Source organism: Cinclus cinclus, chromosome 1, assembly GCF_963662255.1.
Source record: "Cinclus cinclus chromosome 1, bCinCin1.1, whole genome shotgun sequence".
Classification (NCBI taxonomy): domain Eukaryota; kingdom Metazoa; phylum Chordata; class Aves; order Passeriformes; family Cinclidae; genus Cinclus; species Cinclus cinclus.
In genome coordinates this window covers 42,005,101-42,025,666 of record NC_085046.1, presented here as the reverse complement: position 1 = coordinate 42,025,666, position 20,566 = coordinate 42,005,101, and the positions used below count along the sequence as shown (strand labels likewise).

The following is a 20,566-nucleotide window of genomic DNA, read 5'->3' as shown; positions in this document are numbered from 1 at the left end:
ATTGAATTATTGTGGGAAGGCAAGTCACTGGCAATAAATCTCAAGATGGGAGGACAAGACATTTCATGGCCAGTTGGGCTAATAGAATTTATCTAGTATGAATTTCACCCCAGCACTTCTGCCAGAAGTGTAAATATGGACTGAGAAGGCTGGTACACAGATAACAATACCAAAGGAATGACTGTGGCTGTTGATGCTTGGAAGTGAGGAGCTTTATTTCACTGACTACTTGGCCTTTTTTGGAAAGCCTAGCTTTTCACTGGGGGACCTGAGGTGCAAACTTTACTTTGTCTGCCAGCAAAATACCTTACTTGGACATTGTATCAAACCGGTGTTATTTATACTTGGGAATTAGTTGTTTTGGGTTTTTTTTCAGAACCATAACTTGTATTGGCATCCTGTATCATATAGCTCCAGCTGGGTTTCCCATGTGGTTGCTGAAGCTAAATCTCTCTACAAAAGAACTCACTTAAGTGTTTCTCAGTGGGCAAATGCTTCTGCCTTCTATATTGATTAGCTACCTGGATACAATTCTATTTAGGTGAACTATGACTACACAACACAGCCTTTTTTACTCCTGCTCTCTAAAATATATTTCTATCACTACTATTTCAGTTCTATCTATTTCTATCACTACTATTTTTTTTCTTTATCTAACCAGAAGTTTTTTTTTTCTACCATAGACCCGATTGTTATCTGTCTGAACAGGAAGTACCTAGCAATTTCTCAGAATTTACTAAGCTCAGAACATCCCACAAAAATTTAAATCCATTTCTTCAAATGTGGGTTAGCTATGAAACAGTGAAACTTCTACAGCCATCTCCTTGCCTCTCAACCTGATGTTGCTACACAAGTATTGCCACTTAAGCCTAATTCTGCAAATATTTTTCTTGTGTGACTTTCCCTTTGTTTTGTGTGCTCCCTTCCCTTTACTTTTGTGTTTTAAGAAGAGGGAGCACCAAAGACTGTAGACAATGTGTGTGCAGGAAGTCTTTCATGATGGATATCTGTTTGTACCTAGCTGTCTCAGTCCTGGACCAACACTGAGCAACGTGAGAAGGGTGGGGAAACAAGGATAACGCTTGGACTTTGAGTTGAAATCGTAATGGGCTGCCGTGTTGCAAGGGGTGAAGAGTGAGATGCTGAACAACATGACCACACACCCCAACCCAGCAATTCATCAAGTACTTTGTCAGTATTTGATCAAGTGATGCATTTGTTGTAACTTGTTAGCTTGCTTTGGAGAGGTTTAGCTTTTGTATATTGTGGCTGGGAAGGTATTTGTGGATCACTTAAGTTGCATGTGTGCAGTGGGTTTGGGGTTACTGCATGCACAAAAAGTTACCACCTGTGCTTGTTTGATTAGCACAAGGATGTTGGGTTTTTTTCAGCAGCAAAAAAGGGAATTTGGATATAAGTAATTCAGGGGAATTTGGATTTAAGTTATTCACCTGCTCAACTTTGTGGTGTTGTAAATCCTGAAAATTCCTTAGCTGTGGTACAAGTTAAAACAATGGATGCTAAATATCTTCCCTTTTGCATCTGATCCAGAGCAGGTGGCCTATATTAGAGCAAAAAATGTTTCTAGTTAGGAACCTACTGCTTCTTCAGAAGGTGTGTTCCCTGATGAGGGTAGTGAAGTTCCACTTCTGTCTGTGAAGGCACAATCTTCATAGGTGAACTAAGCTAATGGCTTCAGCTCTGCCTTGCTCAGTCTGCTGACTGACCCTGTAGTTGTGAAAGCTGGGTGGTAAAATAAGCATCTGCAGTGACAACTGAATGATGTTCTTCCTTCTTTTGAGAGCTCTGAGCACTTAACAATCATCTCTCCTTCAGAGCATCTTTCTGCCTCAACTTTTGAGCAGCAGTGGGTGGCTGACCTGGTCATCCAAGAATGATCCCTAGACGATCAAGAGTATTCCTCTTGTGGCAGCCAGAATACTGAAAAACAGCTGTATTGTCAAAGAAACTGTTGGCTCTCCTAGTGCTTAGGATGGACTGGGAAAGACAGGTTTTGCTTGCACTCAATGCCAGTTTGCAAAGATAATCACCGAGCTATGTGGAAGAAGCACATCCTGTGCCTAATGGTTTTCCTTCCATTCTAGTGTCTACTTCTCTCAAGGACATTAACCCCATATAAGAAGGCTGTCCATATTATTTGTATCAGATAGTTAAAATACTTCCCTCTTCCTCCTTCCTCCAGTGTCTGCTTTGCAACAGAAAATTAAATGAAATAATGGAGGGTAGGAGGAGTGGTAGAAAATACAGGTCTAGAGAGAACACATTTTAGGGAAAATGAATGTGAAGAGGAGGAAAGCACAGTAAGAAACAGCCAGGGAGAAAAACAGATGTGACAGAACCTATAAAGATCTAGTAAATCAAGTCAGTAACATTTAGTAGGTGTGCAATCACATACATACGTGCTTCCTGGCTGCCAAATAGTAAGGTACCTGTGGAAACGTGTAGGTCCTCCTTGACTCCTTGTCAGCAGAGGTGATAGCAATAAAAACGTAAAATAAATTCTGCAGTATGGATGAATGAATGAATGTTCTACATGTGAACAAATATATTGGTTTCTAGATGTCTAGACCTCTACCTACTCCATTTAAAAACAAGCAGAGACAGTCTCTAGTACTTTACTAAGACAGTTTTTAGTCATCAGCTTCAAAGTTGAATGAATGTGTAACAGATACTATTTAATAAAGTTTCATCAATGTTTTTAATGTCTGTTGTTTTACCAGTTTTAGTGCCAATACTGTTCAAAAGGCTATGTTTCAATTAAGTTCCAGTGTGTTCCTGAAGGAGTTGACCTTTGTGGTGTCCTTCACTAGTAAGCTAGTTGTGATGGCAGCTTCCATGGACATTTAAGGTTTTAAATTTTAGAAAAAATACAGACATTTTGAAAAGCTGTCATACAGAATTGGGTCAAGGTGTTTCTAACCTGGTATTCTGTTTCCAGTGAATGCCCAGAGAGAAGTAACATACTGCAGCTATGAAGTGATAGCTCCCAAAATGTATTGACTTCTCCATGATTTGTGACTTCAGGTTTCTTGAGCCTAGGGCTATATCTGCTTGTGTTTTAAAAGGAAAAACAAAAAGCACCAGCACAGATTTTAATTACCTTATCTAGAAGATACACAGTGCATATGCTTTTGCAGTTCTCAGTTTAAAGACACTTTAATCACAGATATTGCCTATAATCCTCATCATGGCTTCTGTAATTATTGGATGTATTTTCAAAGGTTCTAGGAAAAATTTTTGATTGGTAAAGTATGTGCAAAATTGTCAGAATGCCCGCTTTTTAATCCTCTACTACCTACTTTGCTATAAATGCAGACATTTATTTTCCAATGAAGATAAAAGCAGAGGCTTAGGAGGAAAAATTACCGACAACCTGAAGTTAAAACATTAGTAACCAGGGATAGAGGAGAAGAGGAAGAAGTACTTGAACAGACTCGGGAGCTCTTGCAAGCTCCTTGCTCTTTTGCAAGATTTCATCTTTGACACCAGTCTTTGGGTAGTGAATATTTGTTCAAGTAGCTGGGAAGGTGGAGGAGTGTGTCTACCTCCTATTAGGTGCAGTGCATGTGGATGTGGGGGTGTGGTATTTGTGTATGTACCCACATGTGGGTGAAATGGAAAAATGTGGTTTGTTTCCTCGTCCCAGTTCAATTTAGGTAATACACTGATATGAATGTTTTAATCATAACATTGGTGAAGTTTTAAGCTGCTTTACTCTTTCTTTTGGTTTGTGTGTTTTGTTGTTTGTTTGGTTTTTTCAAAGGGAAAATTATAAAATAAAATGCATCTGCTGAATCACTCTGCTGCAAGAAAAAATGTAAACAAAAAACCTTTTGAGACTGCAGTAGTTCTGTGCAAAATTATATACAGATTTTTCTGTAACAGATATGTTTAAAAGTAATTGTTAAATGGCCCTTAAACTGACTTCCATCTGATACAAGCCAGTGTAAGAGAGTGCTGTATAAAACAAATACAGAACAAATTCTGACCGGATCCAGGTCTAGCAGGATTATTCAGTCCTTTTTCTTTGTCTGAGATTGATGATCCAAATCACCTAAAATGGTCAGAAGGTGGTCAGATCCAGGGTGTCATAAGTCTGTGAAGGATTGGTTTTGTTGTCGGTCACTTTACGTGTGTAATTAATTATGAGCTTAGTTATATGGGTTTAGAGTATGTTAATGTGCAAGTTACACATGGGCATTTACAGCAGTTGTTTTTTTGTACTCATACCTTCAGTATTGATGCACAAGAGCCTTAGGCAGGATTCATGATTCCTTACTTTACACAAGTAAGGAATGTTAATTCCTCATTATTCCAAAGGAAGAGGAGCATTGAGACCTGTTAACATAACCTCTTCTGCAGGGGTGGCAAAACTGCACTGTGTTTCTGAGGTCCAGTCTGTGCCAGCTGTCATTTGCACCAGCTCCCTCTGCCATGATGGGGCAAAGCCCAGTGTGTGCCTGGTGGCTCATCCCAGTTGGAAAGCCTGGGGTGAAGCCAGGGAGGGGGCCAAGCTGTTTGCCAGGGACTTGTGCAGTAGGGCCAGTACTGGCAGGAGGGAGTGTACAGTACTGGAGTGAGAATAAAAGGAGTGTCAGACACAGACCAGGACTGGTGGGAGATACCAATGTTTAAATTGGCATCATGCCTTAATGTTAGCCAAAAGGTGCAGAACCTTGTTAAATTGCTCGGTGGGAGTTCGGACCCAAGCATTATGCAGTCTGGGGAGTGCCGGATAAGCCAGACATGTACAACAGAGAACAATGGGAAAGCTGTCCACAGGAATGCTTTCTTTTATAAACTGTATTTTTATCGAACATCTTTTTAATTTCTGTTACCAAAGCTTGACTAAATGCTTCCCTCTCGAGAGTGCTTGAGGGAGTCAGACTGGTATTTAATTCACTAGGGATATCTTAGTCCCATTTTGGTTTGGGTAGCAGCTGCTGCAGGGATCTGATAAAGGGACTGGAAAAAGTTACTTTTATTAAGTATGCTCTGTATGTATGATACATGCTTGAATTATTACTGGTGCTGCTTCCTACAACCTAAATGTGAGAACTGCTCACAGGAATTCTTGTAAAGCAAAGAGGTGATCTAGGAGGATGAAGTCTGACAGCATCAGACAAGTATTGATATCTCTGTAGCTGGACAATATCTGGAGAGTATTTGCCTCCTGGCATCACATATTAGAATACCTTTGTATTAAAAAAAAACCAACCCAAACAGCCAAATACCAAAATCCGACCTCAAGGAAGTATTTATCCTTAGCACCCTCTTCTGGGCAAGTTGACAGGTAAGAGCTCTTAAAATCTTTTTGTGTTGTTTTAAATTACCTTGTCTCCTCAGTATCTCTGATGTTCTGAGAAGCTTACAGGTTCTGATTGAACAGCAGTTTACTGTGCGTAAAATATGTTTTAAAATTTTCCTTGTTGTGGTGGATGTATTTTGTTTTGAATATTTTTCTTTATAATAGTTCACACTAGATATTTTTCACATCTCCATGAGGGTTCTACACACATGGCATTATACAGTATTTTTAGCATAACCAATGAATATAGTGGAGTCTGAAATAAGCACCTGCAAGACAGCTGGCTGTCATTTAATGGAAACAATGTAGACCTAATTTCTTTTTACTTTCTTGCTGCCAAGATAGCTTTCTAGTTGTCTGTCATTCTCTGTTTTTGGAATGCCAGTGTTGGGAGTCACAGGAGAGAACAGCACAGAGGTGCTGGTTTCTCAGTCATAGCTGCAAAAGATATGCTCCATAAGCACTTGAGGTGCCTTTTGGCAAAGAAGGGGAAGCTTTTCCCATGAAACCATGGAAACTTGAACATGTGGACTTAGCCCAGGGTGCAGCCTTCTCATCTGCCAGTTTGGTTGCTGCGTGGTCTCTTGTTGGGAGTGCCCTGTGGACTGTGTGAGGTTGTGTCTGACAGGAACTTCTAATCTGCATCTGGCAAACAGGGCCTTTTGTGATCTTCTGTTCTGCTTCGTGCTAAGGCTGAATTCTGCATCCCACATTCTGGCTGAGAGCAGTGTCCAAGAGAGAAGGTTTTTATTAAAAATAATATGCTTTCCCAGAAACTTCTTAGTGAAAGCCAACTCTTCTGCATTCCTAGTAATTTACTTTTTCTTCTTTTGTTCTGGGGCTTGGTAATGCTGTAAAAAATTCAGCATCTTCAGGAGTCAGTGGAGCCATACAGCAATGATCTTTCCTTCATGGTAATCTCACATTCCTTCATGGTAATCTCACATTCCTTCAGTTAACAGTTTCACACTTTACACTGAGAAAAAGGTGGATGGGATGAAGAACATACTAATGTGGTGACAAGAGGTTGAAGGTGTGAATTACGAATTACCAGCAAGGCTGGTCAAAGAAAGCCAGATGTATAGAAGAGAGATGAGTAGGAGAGTAGAAAAATCAAATGACAGGGTAAGTGTTTAGAAGCTAGGAAGAACTTTACCTAGTTACTTACCTATAGTGCCCTGCCAGAGAAATGTTACATGCAGGCTTGAACTTAACCTCCGTGTTGAAGACTAACATGGGCTCTCATCATGAATGTTCAGTCATCTGGTGTGTCACTGATCCTTACCTTTCTGCAGGACAAAAAATACCTTCTTCTGTAGCTGTCCTTGATGTTCTGAATAAAGAACATTTTGCTTGTAGTAGTCTGATTCTTAACCATTTTACTTTGTTCTCCTTCCTAGAGGATGTGCTGAGTAAAGATGCTGGGGAGTGTGCAATATGCCTGGAAGAGCTGCAGCAAGGAGATACTATAGCACGGCTGCCTTGCCTCTGCATATATCATAAAGGGCAAGTATTCCTTAGGATGGATATAAAATTATAAAAGGTTCTATTTGTGGGATAACCCTTCTTAAGGGGTGCCTAAAGAAGTGCTTAAACTTAGTTGCTCTTTGTACTTAGAAACAACAAAGAAGCAGGAGTAGCAACCATAAAGATATTTTTTAAAAGACATCTTTCTGCATCTCTACCAAATGTATTTGAAGTTTAATTTTCCCTGCTACAGGCTTCTCATTCTTGGAAAATCACCTGGATAGGGAAGGAATGTGTACCATTGCTGAGAAGCTTAGGTCACAAGGGCTTAAGATTTGTGAAATGCTAATAGAGTTGGGCAAGGAGAGGGGGGGATGGTTTTTTTTTATAAGTGTCTGTACTTTACAGAAGGTAAAATGTCAATGAATGAGATATGCAAGATGATCATGTTAGTAGTTAGTTAACCTGTGTATAAAATCTGTAATATGTAAAATTACAAAAATCTGTAAATCTGTAAATTTGTAAAATGCTTCATTAGAAAATTTTAACACTTAAGAAATTTAGGTTTCAACAGTGTTTAATACCCAAATATTACTGTGGTTTGGGATTATTAATTTTTCCAGTGATGTGTGTATATGCATATGCTTCTTTGTATAATATAAAATTCTTCTTGTCATTGAAATTGAGAAATCAATTTATATTTATAACCTACTGCTAAATGTTACTGGTATTCATGTCAGTTGTTTTCATTTTTTGTCTTGTATCCAACAGCTGCATAGATGAATGGTTTGAAGTAAATAGATCTTGCCCTGAGCATCCATCAGATTAAGACAAGATTCATATTTTTAGGTAATATTTATTTATGTTCCAACAATAAATATCTTGATTATCTGAAGTAACTGTACTGTTAGATTGTGAATTTACTACTGTGTCTTAGAATTTTAATCAGTAAGGATTGATGCATATTGCAATATAGGCAAAAGGTTTCTACATCCTTACATGGCATGGGTTTTCCATTTGTAGTACTGGAAAGTGGCAAGTCAGTGTCAAGAAACCTTTAGCATTAACTCTCCAAGAGTACTTTTCCATAGAAATGAAACAAAATTAAAATAATACAATTATGTAATTTTGGATTGTTCCATTACTACTGGCATGTATTTCTGACAAAAGGCTTTTGGAATCATATGAAAAGGTTGAAGCTAGTTATTTTCAAAACTACTTTAATGTTAATGCTTTCCAGAATGTTTAAAGCATATAAATAAATAAATAAATAAATAATGTTGACATGTTTGTTTCCATCCCATCTCACAGAAGTTCACATTTTCCAGCTCATGTTTTGTGTTAATTATTGCAGATCTGCAATCTGTGTTAAAAGTTTAAAGGATAGTATTATTCTTTAGTTGACTAACTCGGAAACTTTATCTTACATTAAACAATTGTCCCATAGCATTGCAAAGCACACCAACAATCATATTTCTTAGAGAAATAGACGTATCTGAAATTCTCTCTGGTAGCTGAGAGTTGATTTTCTTGTTCTGAGGGAAATTTAAAAAAAATTCCGAAGTATTCATGACTAGCATTTATTTGTGCGCTTGTCTCATGTTGCTTCATGTGTCTGCATTGTAGGGGTAGCAAAGAAAACTTCAAGGAAGCTATCCTGCTACGGAGATAATTGTTTTAACCTCAGGGCAGTGTTAGCCAAATTAATAAACAAACACATTTTCTATATTGCCCCAATCTCTTGGTTGTGGCAGAGGGCTGCATGCTGTTTGTGAATACCTCTGTCTCTGTACATGCTCATGGCTGTCCATCCTCATGTTAAATTCTATTTGCTTTTTCCACAGCAGGGATGGTGATAACGTAGGAAAAAAGGGAAAGGAAAACTCAGTGGCTGTGCTCCTGCTGTTAGAGTGGTTTCTGTACTGAAATAATGGTATTTTGTCTTCTGCTCTTCCAACAGCTGCTTCCACTGATCAGAAAACATAGGAGATGTGAGGTTCCCTTGCTGAACACAGCGTGCCTGGCTTGAGACTTAGTTCTTTGTGGCTGAAAAAGGCAAAGATGGACAGTGACACAGACGAAGCATTGCAGACACTGTTACTTGCCGGTAGTGCTCGGTATACCAAACAGTCATGCAAAGGACACACAGGGATTTTGAAAATGCTGCACATCCTGTAACAATCTACTCCCCAGAGACATTACTGACACTATTTTGTATCGAAGGCCAAAGTTCCTAATTTCAGCCTAACTTCTGGTTCTGTGAAGAAGCGAGTTATTGGACATGTTTCCTACCACCTCCAGTGGAAGCGGAGACGTTCGATACGTGCTATCTGAGACCCTTGCAGGGGGACGGCCCCAGATTCGAGTGGGAACATTTTCACCTTCTCCTTGGCTGAAGAACAGTAAATGGCAAAATAAATAAAATCTTAACAGTGTGACCTTAATTTACTGAATTCACACCCTGTTTTACGTTCTTCACTTTTTTCAAGAACAGAAAACATAAACCGCTCTGCGTAGGAATACTGTACGTCAAAGTTTTATAACTAAACCTTTGTCACAATGCAGTCCAAAGAGTAAAACCAAGACAGGTAACTAATTTATATTGATCAAGCTATAGAGATTGTTGTAATCTGCACATTGTATTGCTATTTAAGTAACTAAAACGTCTCTTTTACTGCTTATGAGTCAAAACAACAGAAAGAAATGCAGCAAAGCAAAATCTTACAGCTATGCAACTTTTTTTTAAAATAGGAAAAAGAAAATAATTACCAATTTTAAGTGCTGCCAGTTAAGGTAATTTGTTTAACGGGTATTTTTTTAAAGATGTTTCAGGTAATTATTTTATTGTACTATTCTCATCTCCAGGCTGCCTCCTGAAGTGTAAATGAATAACTGCAAATGTGGGCACAGTGTGAGGTTTTTATAGGCATGGGTGAGATAACATCGAGGTGGGATTTGTGTTTATTTCTCACACATGCGCAAGTTCATGTTTCCTTATTTGAATGTTTTGGTGGCAGGATCTTGCAGTACTTTGTGTCTAAACCCTTGGTGTGGAGACCACCATTTGACAGTATGGGTTTTTGTTTAATTTGTTTTGGGGTTTTTTTGGTTTTTTTTTTTTTTTTTTTTTTTTTTTTTTTTTATTTTATTTTTTTTTGTTTTTTTTAATGCATCTGCATTTGTTTAATTTATTGTTACTTTACTGTATTATATTGGTATACCAGAGCTCCAAAGAACGCAGGATGTATCTGGGTGGGTACACCAAGTAAAACTGTGGATGTGTATTAGTTCCCACAAAATATCACAGTTAAAGTATTTTTTTTTTTAAAGTTAACAAACTGGAACTTATATCAGGGTTTAGAAGCATACTTTTTATATCAAAAATTAATCGTAGTAGTTTCTGAACATCACAACACAGGGAAGAGTTTATGAATATTTATTAGCTACAGTATTCTTAGTGTGTTTCAATAGTTAAGTTGCACAACACTTCAGACTTTTTTTCTGTACATAAATAATTCTGGTTGATGGTTTTCTGTGGGTTTTTTTGTTTTGTTTTTCAGGTTTTTTTGGTTGGCTATTTTTTTTTTTGTTGTTCAAGTATACATTTCTCTCTGTTGCTGCTGTGATTTATATCAAAAAGGGCAAAGAACACGAGCAACTGCTGCTATTTGGAGAACAAGTGCAGTTTGTGTTCCTAAACTCTCCCATCTTGTTTAAAGAGCAGTTCTTCCCTGGAAAACATTTTCTCCTGAATGTTGCTCTGTAAAATGCGTTTGTTACGCTGCAAATCTAAAGGAGTCCAGACTCGATAATTGTCGTAATTGCCAGTGCAGTTTCTACACTTTTGGGCTTGCGTCTCTGGTTTCAGCTGAACCTGTAAGCTATGGGGCCCTGTTGAGTTCTCTTTTTCAGTGGGAGCAGAATCATTCTGTCACATGTTCAATTCTGTAGTCACATCAAATGTACAGTCATTCCCTGTACAGAGTCCTTTTTTCAATTAGAATATTTGTGTTGCCTTGTATTATCTTAGGGGAGGGAGGGAGGGAGGGGATGAAGAATTACAGCACCTGTAATACTCAAGTAGTGGTGTTGCCTGCAGGCCCATTTTCCCAATGTTTTAAACTCCTGATATCTTCTGAAAATAAAACTTTTCCATTTGCATTGATTTAATGTTTACTGTTGGCTTCATGCCTACAGAAACTCACGTGTAGTCATGTAAAGGGGGTAGGTCAGTGTTTTGAGTCATAGATAGTCTTTGGCTTGCGGGTTAAGTAGGTAGATACAACCAACATAAATCTGTTTACAATCTGAGCTTGGTTTTGGTAGTTCGTACTTCTAGTTCACTTACTGTTTCCTCAAAAACCTTCATGTCCTGTATTTGGATGGAAGTAGCTGATTTAAAGACCCAGCAGTTAGGACCATTGTCCCATGTCTAGGAACAGTGTTGGAAAAGCAGGTTGCTAGGCATTGCACTGGTGATGCTTTTGCAAGCAAGAGTCTGTTGCTGCTTCCATCAGCACAGTAGAGCAGCAATTCCTTGGATTATTTGAGGAATGATACAAGGTCAGCCTTAGTTTGATGCTCTCAGTATCCATAAATCTCTTCTGAAAGACTATGGGAGGTTTTCTTGTATCGAAACCTGTAACATAGACCAAGCCTGGAATGACCCTGGAAGCATGAGATGATGCTTGGGTTTGAAAGCACTTGTGGAAGCTCATCTAGGTAAGCTTTCTGTCACCATCAGCTGGTGATGTGCTGTAGGCACAGCTCTAGTCACAGACAACACCTTCATTCTGAAAACGTCCTCACAGGGGTGTCAACTCATTGTGCTTCAGAAGGGAAAACAAACACCAAACAAGTCCTGTGTCTCAAACAAGGAGCACCACACTTGTCCACAAGAAGCAATAACTTCAATTTCGGTGCGATATGCTTCTTTGCCTGTAAATATCTCGAGATTGCCAATTCTGTGCTGTTTCACAGTATTTTCTGTCATCTGGCCTATATCTTCCCTAAGTATGTAAAGGTGTGAAATAAGTCCCATACTCAGGTCTGCCATAAACATGCTGCTTGCCAGCAGGGGAAGAGTAGATTTGACACTGTCTTGAAATGTGTGATTTTTCTGAACTTGTAACATACCCATGTCTCTTCAGTAGCAACTCGTGTTTTGAAGTTCATAGTGGAGGTGGCTGTGAGTTGGATTGTATATAACCATACCCTGTAAAATAACAAGGGAGTCAAGACTGCTTTAAGCACAGGGCACCCTTTGTCCTGGCTCTTATAAGTCAGTATATCTATAATAATGCTTCCCTTTGGAAAGAGGTAGCTCGTTTTCTTTCAGTGTGTACATTCAGCAGTGAGTTGAGTGGGATGTAAAAGTAAAAATACAAAGCACACCACAAATTATTGGTATTTTATTTTTGGGAGGGATAAATCCAAAAACAGATGGTCTTATTTGTAGTCAAGTTAGCTGTCATAATCAAGGGTAAGTGTACTGGGGTATTTTGGAATGGAAAACATGTAGGCGATGTACAAAAATGTGGGTGGATACTTGTGACCTTGTTTTTTTTCCCTGTTTCCCCCCCTTATCATGTAAAGGGGGTTTATGACTGAATCTCAAGATTCGTTCATTTATCCTACTTCTTAATTTTAGGAGCACTGGGTTTTTAATTAAGCATTGCTGAAAGGCTGGAGAGTTGGTAAAACAGACTCACAGGAAACTAAAATCTCGGCAAATATGGGAAAGATACTTTTTATTCAGAAACGTGGATCTTTGGTGTTTCTGGAGGGATATGTCTAATGTGCAAGACGTGCTTAAAAATGCTTTTAGCGCACTGCCTTTTGTGTGTGAGTGCTTTAGAAAATTGTTCAATTTTCTTCAGTGTTCCTCCAAAAGCAAGGATCTTGGCACTTGAATGTTACTGTTATCTCTTTGTAAATGGTGGCAAAACATGTTGGTTTTGATACAGGCAGTTGTCTCTCTGAGTTTCTGTGGCTTTTAGCTGCTTTCCTGTATTGAAAGCGTATTTGTGTGCAAATTTGGTACTAATTCTGCTGTGCACTTGGGAGTTTCCTGCTGAGAGACTACCACACACCTGGGAGTGCAGAAGTGCTACAATGAGATCTTCCAGCTCACCTTTGCCAGTAGAGGAATATCTTTTCTGATGAGTGCTATAATTGATGATTCACTTTCCACCCTTCCAAGCTTAAAAGTCATTTAAAGTATCAACTTCTTCTCTGCCTAGCTGAAGACAAGATATATGTTAGGCCATATTCCCATATGAATAGGCTTTCCACTGGCATCAGCAAAAGTGATGTAAGAGGTTGTAACTGTTAAGAGAAGGCTTGTTGTGGATTTCCTACAATCCAGCCAAATGTGGGTTTTTTTTCGTGCAGCTCCTACCACTTAACTTTTTGTCATTCAAAACACTCTGCATGAGAAATTCACAACAGAACTATGTCCAGGATTTGCTTCCTGAATGGAAAATGTGATGTTTCTGTTTCTCCACATAAATTAACCTGCTTCTAAAATCCAGCTGGAGATGTTTTAGCCTATTCGGGGTTAAAAAAAAACAGCCCCATCCATACTCTCAAATTATATTTGGTTATCTTACTCTGCAATGGTAGGCTGGCTTCCCAAGCTGCTTGTGTTCTGTAAAGTCATGTCTCAATTAGTACATCAGAGTTGATGATGAGATAAGCTGTAAAATGACCTCACTGTGGGGCATTATTAGTTGTTGAAGACTTGGTGAGGTAAACCACCATAGGAACATCCTGCACCTGAAAAAGGCTGGACTTGGTTCTGTCTTGGATCTAGGAAGTTGCCAGTGTACAAGAAGGCAACCAGCCCATTCACTGATCCTTCTGGCAGCTTTTAATCTATGTGTGTTTGTTTGAGAGACTTTTGCCCTTGGGTGTGCTTTGGCAAAGATTTTACAACGATAAGTAGGATTTGCTCAATTTTGGCAGAGTTTCAAGTGCAAGTAACCCGACATTGCAAGAACATAATCTGTTGCTGAATCCTGTTCCTCTTGTTTTCCCTCAAATCTGTCCCTTTTAATGCTGGTATATTTCATAGTAAACACTTCTTAACATAACTGGTCACAGGCTCTCAAGGTGTGAAATTCTAAGAGGAAGAGACATCAAAGCTTGATTCTGTGTTCTTGTATATATTAAGATGAAGCTGTAATATTTCTTACCATCCAGTGAAGAATTTCCCCCTAGCTAATATTGCCAAAGCACTGTAACTTTCAAGGAAGAAGGGAGGTGGCTTAGCTGTAGAGGGGATGCTTTAATGAACTACGGAAAAACTAGTAACAAATTTTAAGAGCTGCAGTGTTGGCACTGAGTGAGTGGTGATCCAGCGTTAACCTTTATCCGTTGATTACAAATCTCATTATGGCTCTTCCTACCCTTTGGCAGATACCTGCTGGTAGGGAGCAGAGTGTGTACTCCCTTTTTTTATATGCCTCTTCCTTACAGAACTAACCTTCCCCCACAGTGAGTTAGAGGGAAGCCCATGCTAGCCTCTGAAATGCCACCTGTACATGCAGTGGTAATGGACAAGATACCTTCCTTCATTACCCGGAGCAGAAATTGGAATGTAATTTGCAATGTATAATGTAAATGTAAAACATACTTGTTTGTTTTGTTGTTTTGTTTTGTTTTTTTAATTGAGCAGTATGATTGCAAGTTGAGTTAAGTTGTTCTAAGGTACTCTTTTCAGTGGTTTGTCAGTACATAATCACGAATGAAAATATTTTTTTATTGATTTTTAGGCTGTATGTTTAACATTCCATTCATGTAAAATATGTACAAATATATGTAATAAATCTTTTGAAGCACAGTTTTCCTCATACTTTCGAATGATTTATTATTTTTTTATAAGTATTGGTGAAAGAGGCATTGCTGTGGAACAGAGCTTCTGTGTGTCTGTGCTGCAGTCTGAGCTGGAGCAGAGGAAATAAAAGCAGTACATGGTTTAGAATCACAGCCAGAAAAGCATCTTGGTATCTCACCTGTCTCCAGTCTTGCAGGTGGGAGTGCTACCCTCTGGGCTAGCCTCTGGCCCTTCTGAGTCCCTCTCTCTTCCCACAGGCAGTGATGTGACAGGCTTGTATCTGTCTGGCCAGGGAAGGTCTTAGCAGATGAGAGATGATGCAACTGCTGTTTTGTGGGGGAGGCTGGAGGTGAGAAGTCTCTGGTTAGTGTGTCCTGTGTAGATCTTCAGCAAACATGATGGCTTTCAAGGTCAGCCTAAGTTAGAGTTGCCAGGTCAGGAGGCAAGAAAACTCATGGATGGTTTCAAAAGAAAGAAAAGAGGAATATGAGGTGAAGATGGTAGCAGACAGTCCTTTCTCATCACCTGGAGTCTGGGAACCTCCATCAGGGGATCAAGGTAACTTAAAGCTGCTCTTCCCTTCAGTTTCCTCAAACCCAAATACCACTTTAGCTTCCTCCCAAAACACTTCCTGGTTGCCTCTTTAAAACTGACTCCCTGACAGCATACCTGTGGCTGGGCAGTGCATTGGTTTCTTTGCCCCTGATAGTTACTAGCACTCTCATCTGTCCCTAAACCGCTGGAAGGAGGCTACTACAGCAGGCTCCTGCAGCAATGTGTTGCTGGAGGAGGGAGTTTCTGCCCAGAGCCACTGAGGGTGTTAAATTGTTCTCCAGTGGAGCATCCTGGCAAGGGCAGAGCACTGATGCTGGCTGCCTGGAAACTTCCTCCTGGGGCAGCTCTGCAAGTCGGGTCACCTGCAGCAGGTAGCTGTGCATTGTGAGACCTGGCTGACTGCGTTACCTCTCCAAACCTTCCTGCCTGGCCTGGCAGCAGCTGGGGAGCTGTAGCCCTTGTGCCGAACATAAAGTGAGATGAGGACAGGAGCACAGATGAGCCGTGTGGTTTTGGATTGTGTACGGGTAAGTCTGCTGTGGGGAAGGTGTGATTTTTACACCTCTCCCCCTACACCAGCTGGGAGAGGAGCTGTGGGTGCTCTGAGTAAAATCAAGTGCATTTCGCCAAGGTTATGTGGAGGATGTGGGGGAAAACAAAAGGAGTTCACTCTCCAGGCAGGAGATGCTTCTTGAGTGCTGCTTCCAGCCAGGGAGACTTCTGCAGGCTGGTAATAGCTGCTGATGGAATGTGATGCATGGATTTATGGCACAGGTACCCCCAATGCTGTGCATCTGTCCTTGCTTGCTCCACTTTTGAGATAAGCCTTTTTGGTGTGGCTGGGGGTAGCTGAAGCCATTGCTAAAGCACAGTGACAATTGGACCAGTGGACAATTCTCTGTGTGGGAGGTGAATAGTTCTAAAGCATGAATTACTTAAGTCTGCAGTTGGATGTAATAACTGAGGAACGTGTTCCTATAACTTGTTAGAGTAACATTTTTTCCACAACCCCTCCCCACTTCCCCAGTCACTGCTCCCAGTCGCCTTTTGGAAGGCCTGAATTCCATAACTGCTGGCTATTTTTGTGTTTTCCTCCTTAGTCTTGAGCTATGTTATAGAAGGAATCAATAACTAGCTAGAGCCAAGTTTGGCTTTGCATCAGAAAAATCTGCTGGAAATCATTCCAGTTCAATAGGTACAGGATTTAATGTGTGAAATTTAAATTAGTGGCATCTGTTGGTACCACATCCTACCTCCCTCCCTATGGCTGGGACATGGGACATGACACCTCTGCCCAAGTGGCTTGTCCTGTAGGGTGAACTGGGATGCTGTGCTGGCCCCAGGATGTTCCTGGGAACTGTCAGCAACAGATGGTGATGCTGTACACGTATGTGTGCATGTGTATTTGGTACAGCCACTGGTCCATGACTTCTGGATGCTGTGTTGTTTTTACCAGAAAGAGGGAAACAACACAGCCTGCAGCAAAGAGAGCAGGAAGGTGGGAAGAGTCCCCTGCATCAACACAAGCCAAAGAGGAAAGTTCCTCCCCTGGCTTTTGAGCACCCTGTTCTGTAAGGTCTCGTTCTCTTCCTGAGGCTAGGACACCTGAGCAATGTCTATGCCTGGGGCGTGCAGGCTGGAGCCTGCTGGTGTCTGCAAACATCCCCCAAAACATTTGTTCAGTAGAGGAGGCTCCCAGCTCCCTCCCATCCTGCAGGGAGAGGAGTGCTGGTGTCCAAGAAAGCAAAACAAGAGCACACTGCCTGTGAGGGGCTGTGCAGCTCACTCCTGCTGTCTCCTTGCCTGCCAGCCAGCCACTGGGAAACAAGGAGCCTCAGCAAGCCAAGTGAGACGGAGTTTTCCAGCCCTCATGTAATAAAGCATCTGTTTTCTGAGGGGGATGAGATCAGGGATGCGTGGTGGCAGGGAGGAGGGTTTGACATAAATAAATAATTGCATAAAGCCCATCCTCAGTTGACGCAAGATGACTCACTCCTCGTGAAGGCAAGAGCGCAGGGGAGGCAGGTCTGAGGCGCGGGGACAGGGCCCCAGCGGAGCCCCCTGCAAACGGCAGGTGCTTCGTGCGGCCCCGCACTCGGCCCCTTATCTTCCGAGTCATGTTCTGTGTCCAGCTTCTGCCCTGCTTTCGTTTCTTCCTATTTACAGATTGCTGATTGTTTGAACACGCGTTTCCATTTTAACAAAACCTCCCCCCTCCCTTCCCTCGCTTCTTCAAACAGAGGGAAAAGGAAGCTACCAGGCCTCTCCCGAGCCCCATCGGGCTGTGTCACTGAGGGAATGACCCCGAACCCGGCTCTTCTCACCCGCTCCCTCCTCAGAAGTCACCCGGGCTGGGATTAACACCTTCTAGACTCAGCATTGTAGTGTCTGGCAGGTAATGGGAGCATGAAAGCGTGACAGCTTCATTTGCTCCAGTCTGTGAGGTCCAAGTCTCCCGCTTGAGAGGCTTTAGCAGCTAATTAAGTTGCTGCCCGCAGTGTGTCAGGGGAATCCCCAGGCAGGAGAGGCTGGGCATGATTTAGTTGTTTGCAAGGGGTTTGCTGGAGCTCTGGCTCCCTGCCCCACGGGAGCAAGGGGGACAGCTCTGCCCCGAGGCTTCTTTGCTGTGGGGCACAGTCGGAGATGGAAGCGGCCCTTGAGCCGTGCCACCTCCTGAGCCAGCTGTCCGTCCTGGGGCTGGGATGGGCAAGCATGGCACCTTCCTCAGACCAGCCCTCCCCAGTGGGGAGTTGGGAGCCCCCCTGCCAGCAGCCCTGGTGGCAGCAGTAGCTGCAGGCTCTGTATGCGTGGCAGGAATTTATGTATCGCCACCCTAAAGGGTTGCTTGAGCCCTGCAGGTGCTGACCTCGAGTGGGTGAGGTGGCATCGGCACTGCCCAAAAACTGCTGTTTTCCAGTGCATCACCCAGGGCCTCCCTGTCCGCAAAAGGCACAGGACATTTCCTGCTTTCCCAGTATAAAGCAATGACTTTAGTTTTTGCCCCTGGCTGAGTAAGACCAATTTTCATTCCTTAACCCACCTGCTGTGACCTCTTATGCCTTGATGCTCCTGAAGCTGAAGCTGCTGTTTTCTCTGAAACATCATCCCTTTTCACGTCTCCCGATTGTACCTGAGGGCAGCTATTTCAAGCGTCTGCAGCTGGTGCCATCAGCTCTCATTTACCTCTGGGAGTGGAGAATGAATAGCGGCTGACCTCAGTCCTGTCGAGATTCACAGGGGGATTCGATCAGCAATTTCCCAGGATGAAAAAGGGGCTCCTCTAGCACCTGTGGCACTCCCTGCATCTCACCTTTTGTTCGCACTCTGGCAAGTGAGGAAGGACTCAGTTCCCAGTTGCTCTGCTGTGTTTTCAGAAGGCTGACCTATCCCACAGAGCAACTGAGAGCCTCCAGCAAGCAAGGAGTCTCTGAGTGCAGCTGGCAGCTCCCAGCCTGGCCTCCATTTTCATCTAACATAATCCTGCTGTTTTGTTTCTACCTACTAAAGCAGCAGTTGAGCCTGTATACAGGCCTCTGTATACAGCTGCAGCTTTTTCGTGCTGAGATTACTCGTTCCATCAGTTGAAAACCGAGCAGTTTCTGCAGTGACCTCTCCTTCCTCATGGCAAACCCATCCCTCACTGCTATTCACCTGGCTCTGATGCAGCCTGACTGCAGCCATTTGTACAGCTTTGCAGCAGGCTCCCATTTTTGTCTGCTGAAACAAGGTAAGGGAGCAGAATGAAGCTACAGAAAAGCAGATGTGGGTGTCTTGCTGTATTTCAGCATCAGTACTGCTCCCTCAGCATGGGATGATGGGATTGGGATCCCCTGCTGGCTGTGGTTGAAGAGCAAAGGCTGCATGACCTTGCACCACCCTGCTAGTCATAAACTGTGGTCTGGCACCTGGACACACATATGACACCAAGTGAGACACCAGGCTCAGACAAACACCCTTTCCTGAGGACATGGCAGTGTGTCACTGGAGTGGGTCTGTACTGTGTCATGACAGGGCTTCCTTGAGGGTTGCAGTGTCATCTGGCACCAGTAAACACACACAGCTTGCACTAGCCAAATACAAGTAGTAACATCTCAAGCCAGCAAGTCTTTGCCCCCAGCACAGTAGATGGAAATGCAAAGAGCTCCTGCAGTCAGTGTGGCAGGAAGACTATAGGGGCACAGCGCAGCTGCAGCACATCCCTGAGGTACCACTGTTCTTTCCCTTGCTGCCCCTAACTGGACTGGCACCTTCTTCTGGAAAGGCCCCTCATGGGCAGTGGCACCTATGAAAGGCCTTCTCCAGCTGTGCCATCTCCTCTCTCTTGTCTGTAGCCCGAATTAATTGGGGTGTCACTATTCCGTCTTGATCCAGCCATGCATCTCTTTAACAGGGCTTCAGCAAAGCCCGAGCACTTGCAGGTAGCTTGTTCTTTAAAAGCTGTTTATTATCACAGTGGATGAGTGGAAAAACATGACACAGTGTACAGAGGAGGCTTCAGCAAATTACAAACAAGGCTTTAAAAAGTTACAGTTGTCTCTGAGTAAACAAGGCTCTCCCTGCAAGCTGCAGAAGTGTTGCTCCAATGCCCCTTACAAACAGGCCGGCAAGACTAGGAGGAGCTTCAGACTGAAATGCAATACAGATAAACAAGGGACATTTGGCTGCTCTCAGAGCAGCAACCAGTTTGCCCAGCATGACTCCCAGAGTTGTGATGTGCTCTGTGAAGTAGACCCCCTTCTCTGGGTGAGCTGGGAGCAGGATGCTATGAAACCCCTTGGTTCTGTCAAATCCAGAGTGAGCTATGCTCAGACCTTCAGTCCAGTCCAAACAAGTGTTTTCTGCCCAAAATCACCTCTGGAAGGATTGACTGTGACTGGCTCTGTCTCTGGAACTGTCATCTATGGGAAACTTGTTCTACATGGAGCTTAGCAAACTCTGTCCTATGTGGAGCTGGGCTTGATCCTGCTACCACTTACCCTGAGGCTGCATTTAGCTGCTGCAGCAGCCCTGTAAATGCTGCTGTCCCTGAAAAAAAACAAAAACCCCTGGATGCCCAGCTTGTAACAGCCAGGTATGGAACAAAATTTGCAACAGGGCTGATCTTGTCACTACAAACAATGCCAAAGGCTGCTCTAGCCCAAAAAAGGGGCAGATGTGACTGCACTAGAAAGCTTGGGGGGAGCTATTTTAGTCAATTAGTGAAATGAGGACAGGAACTGTAGTTTTAAACATATTTTCCACCTGGTAAATGAACAAATAATTCTGTGATTAGAGCAAAATAGGAGCACACTTCCTCAAACACAGGCGAATTACTTCTCTGGTGAAGGCCCTTCCTTACACCAGTATCTTCTCCCTTCCATCAGAGTAGGCTGGCAAAA

At 42.3% G+C, this 20,566-nt stretch overlaps 1 protein-coding gene across 1 annotated transcript in view; it reads left to right on the top strand.

Annotated features, from left to right (window-relative positions):
- The window catches only part of ZNRF2 (zinc and ring finger 2), a 50,584-nt gene extending 42,959 nt beyond the window's left edge, over positions 1 to 7,625 (top strand). Inside the window, exons 3-4 of the mRNA XM_062496699.1 lie at positions 6,730 to 6,835; positions 7,568 to 7,625. Of these exons, the coding sequence (XP_062352683.1) occupies positions 6,730 to 6,835; positions 7,568 to 7,625 (164 nt within the window). The remainder of the gene's footprint in view (positions 1 to 6,729; positions 6,836 to 7,567) is intronic.
- The last annotated feature ends 12,941 nt before the right edge of the window (positions 7,626 to 20,566 follow it).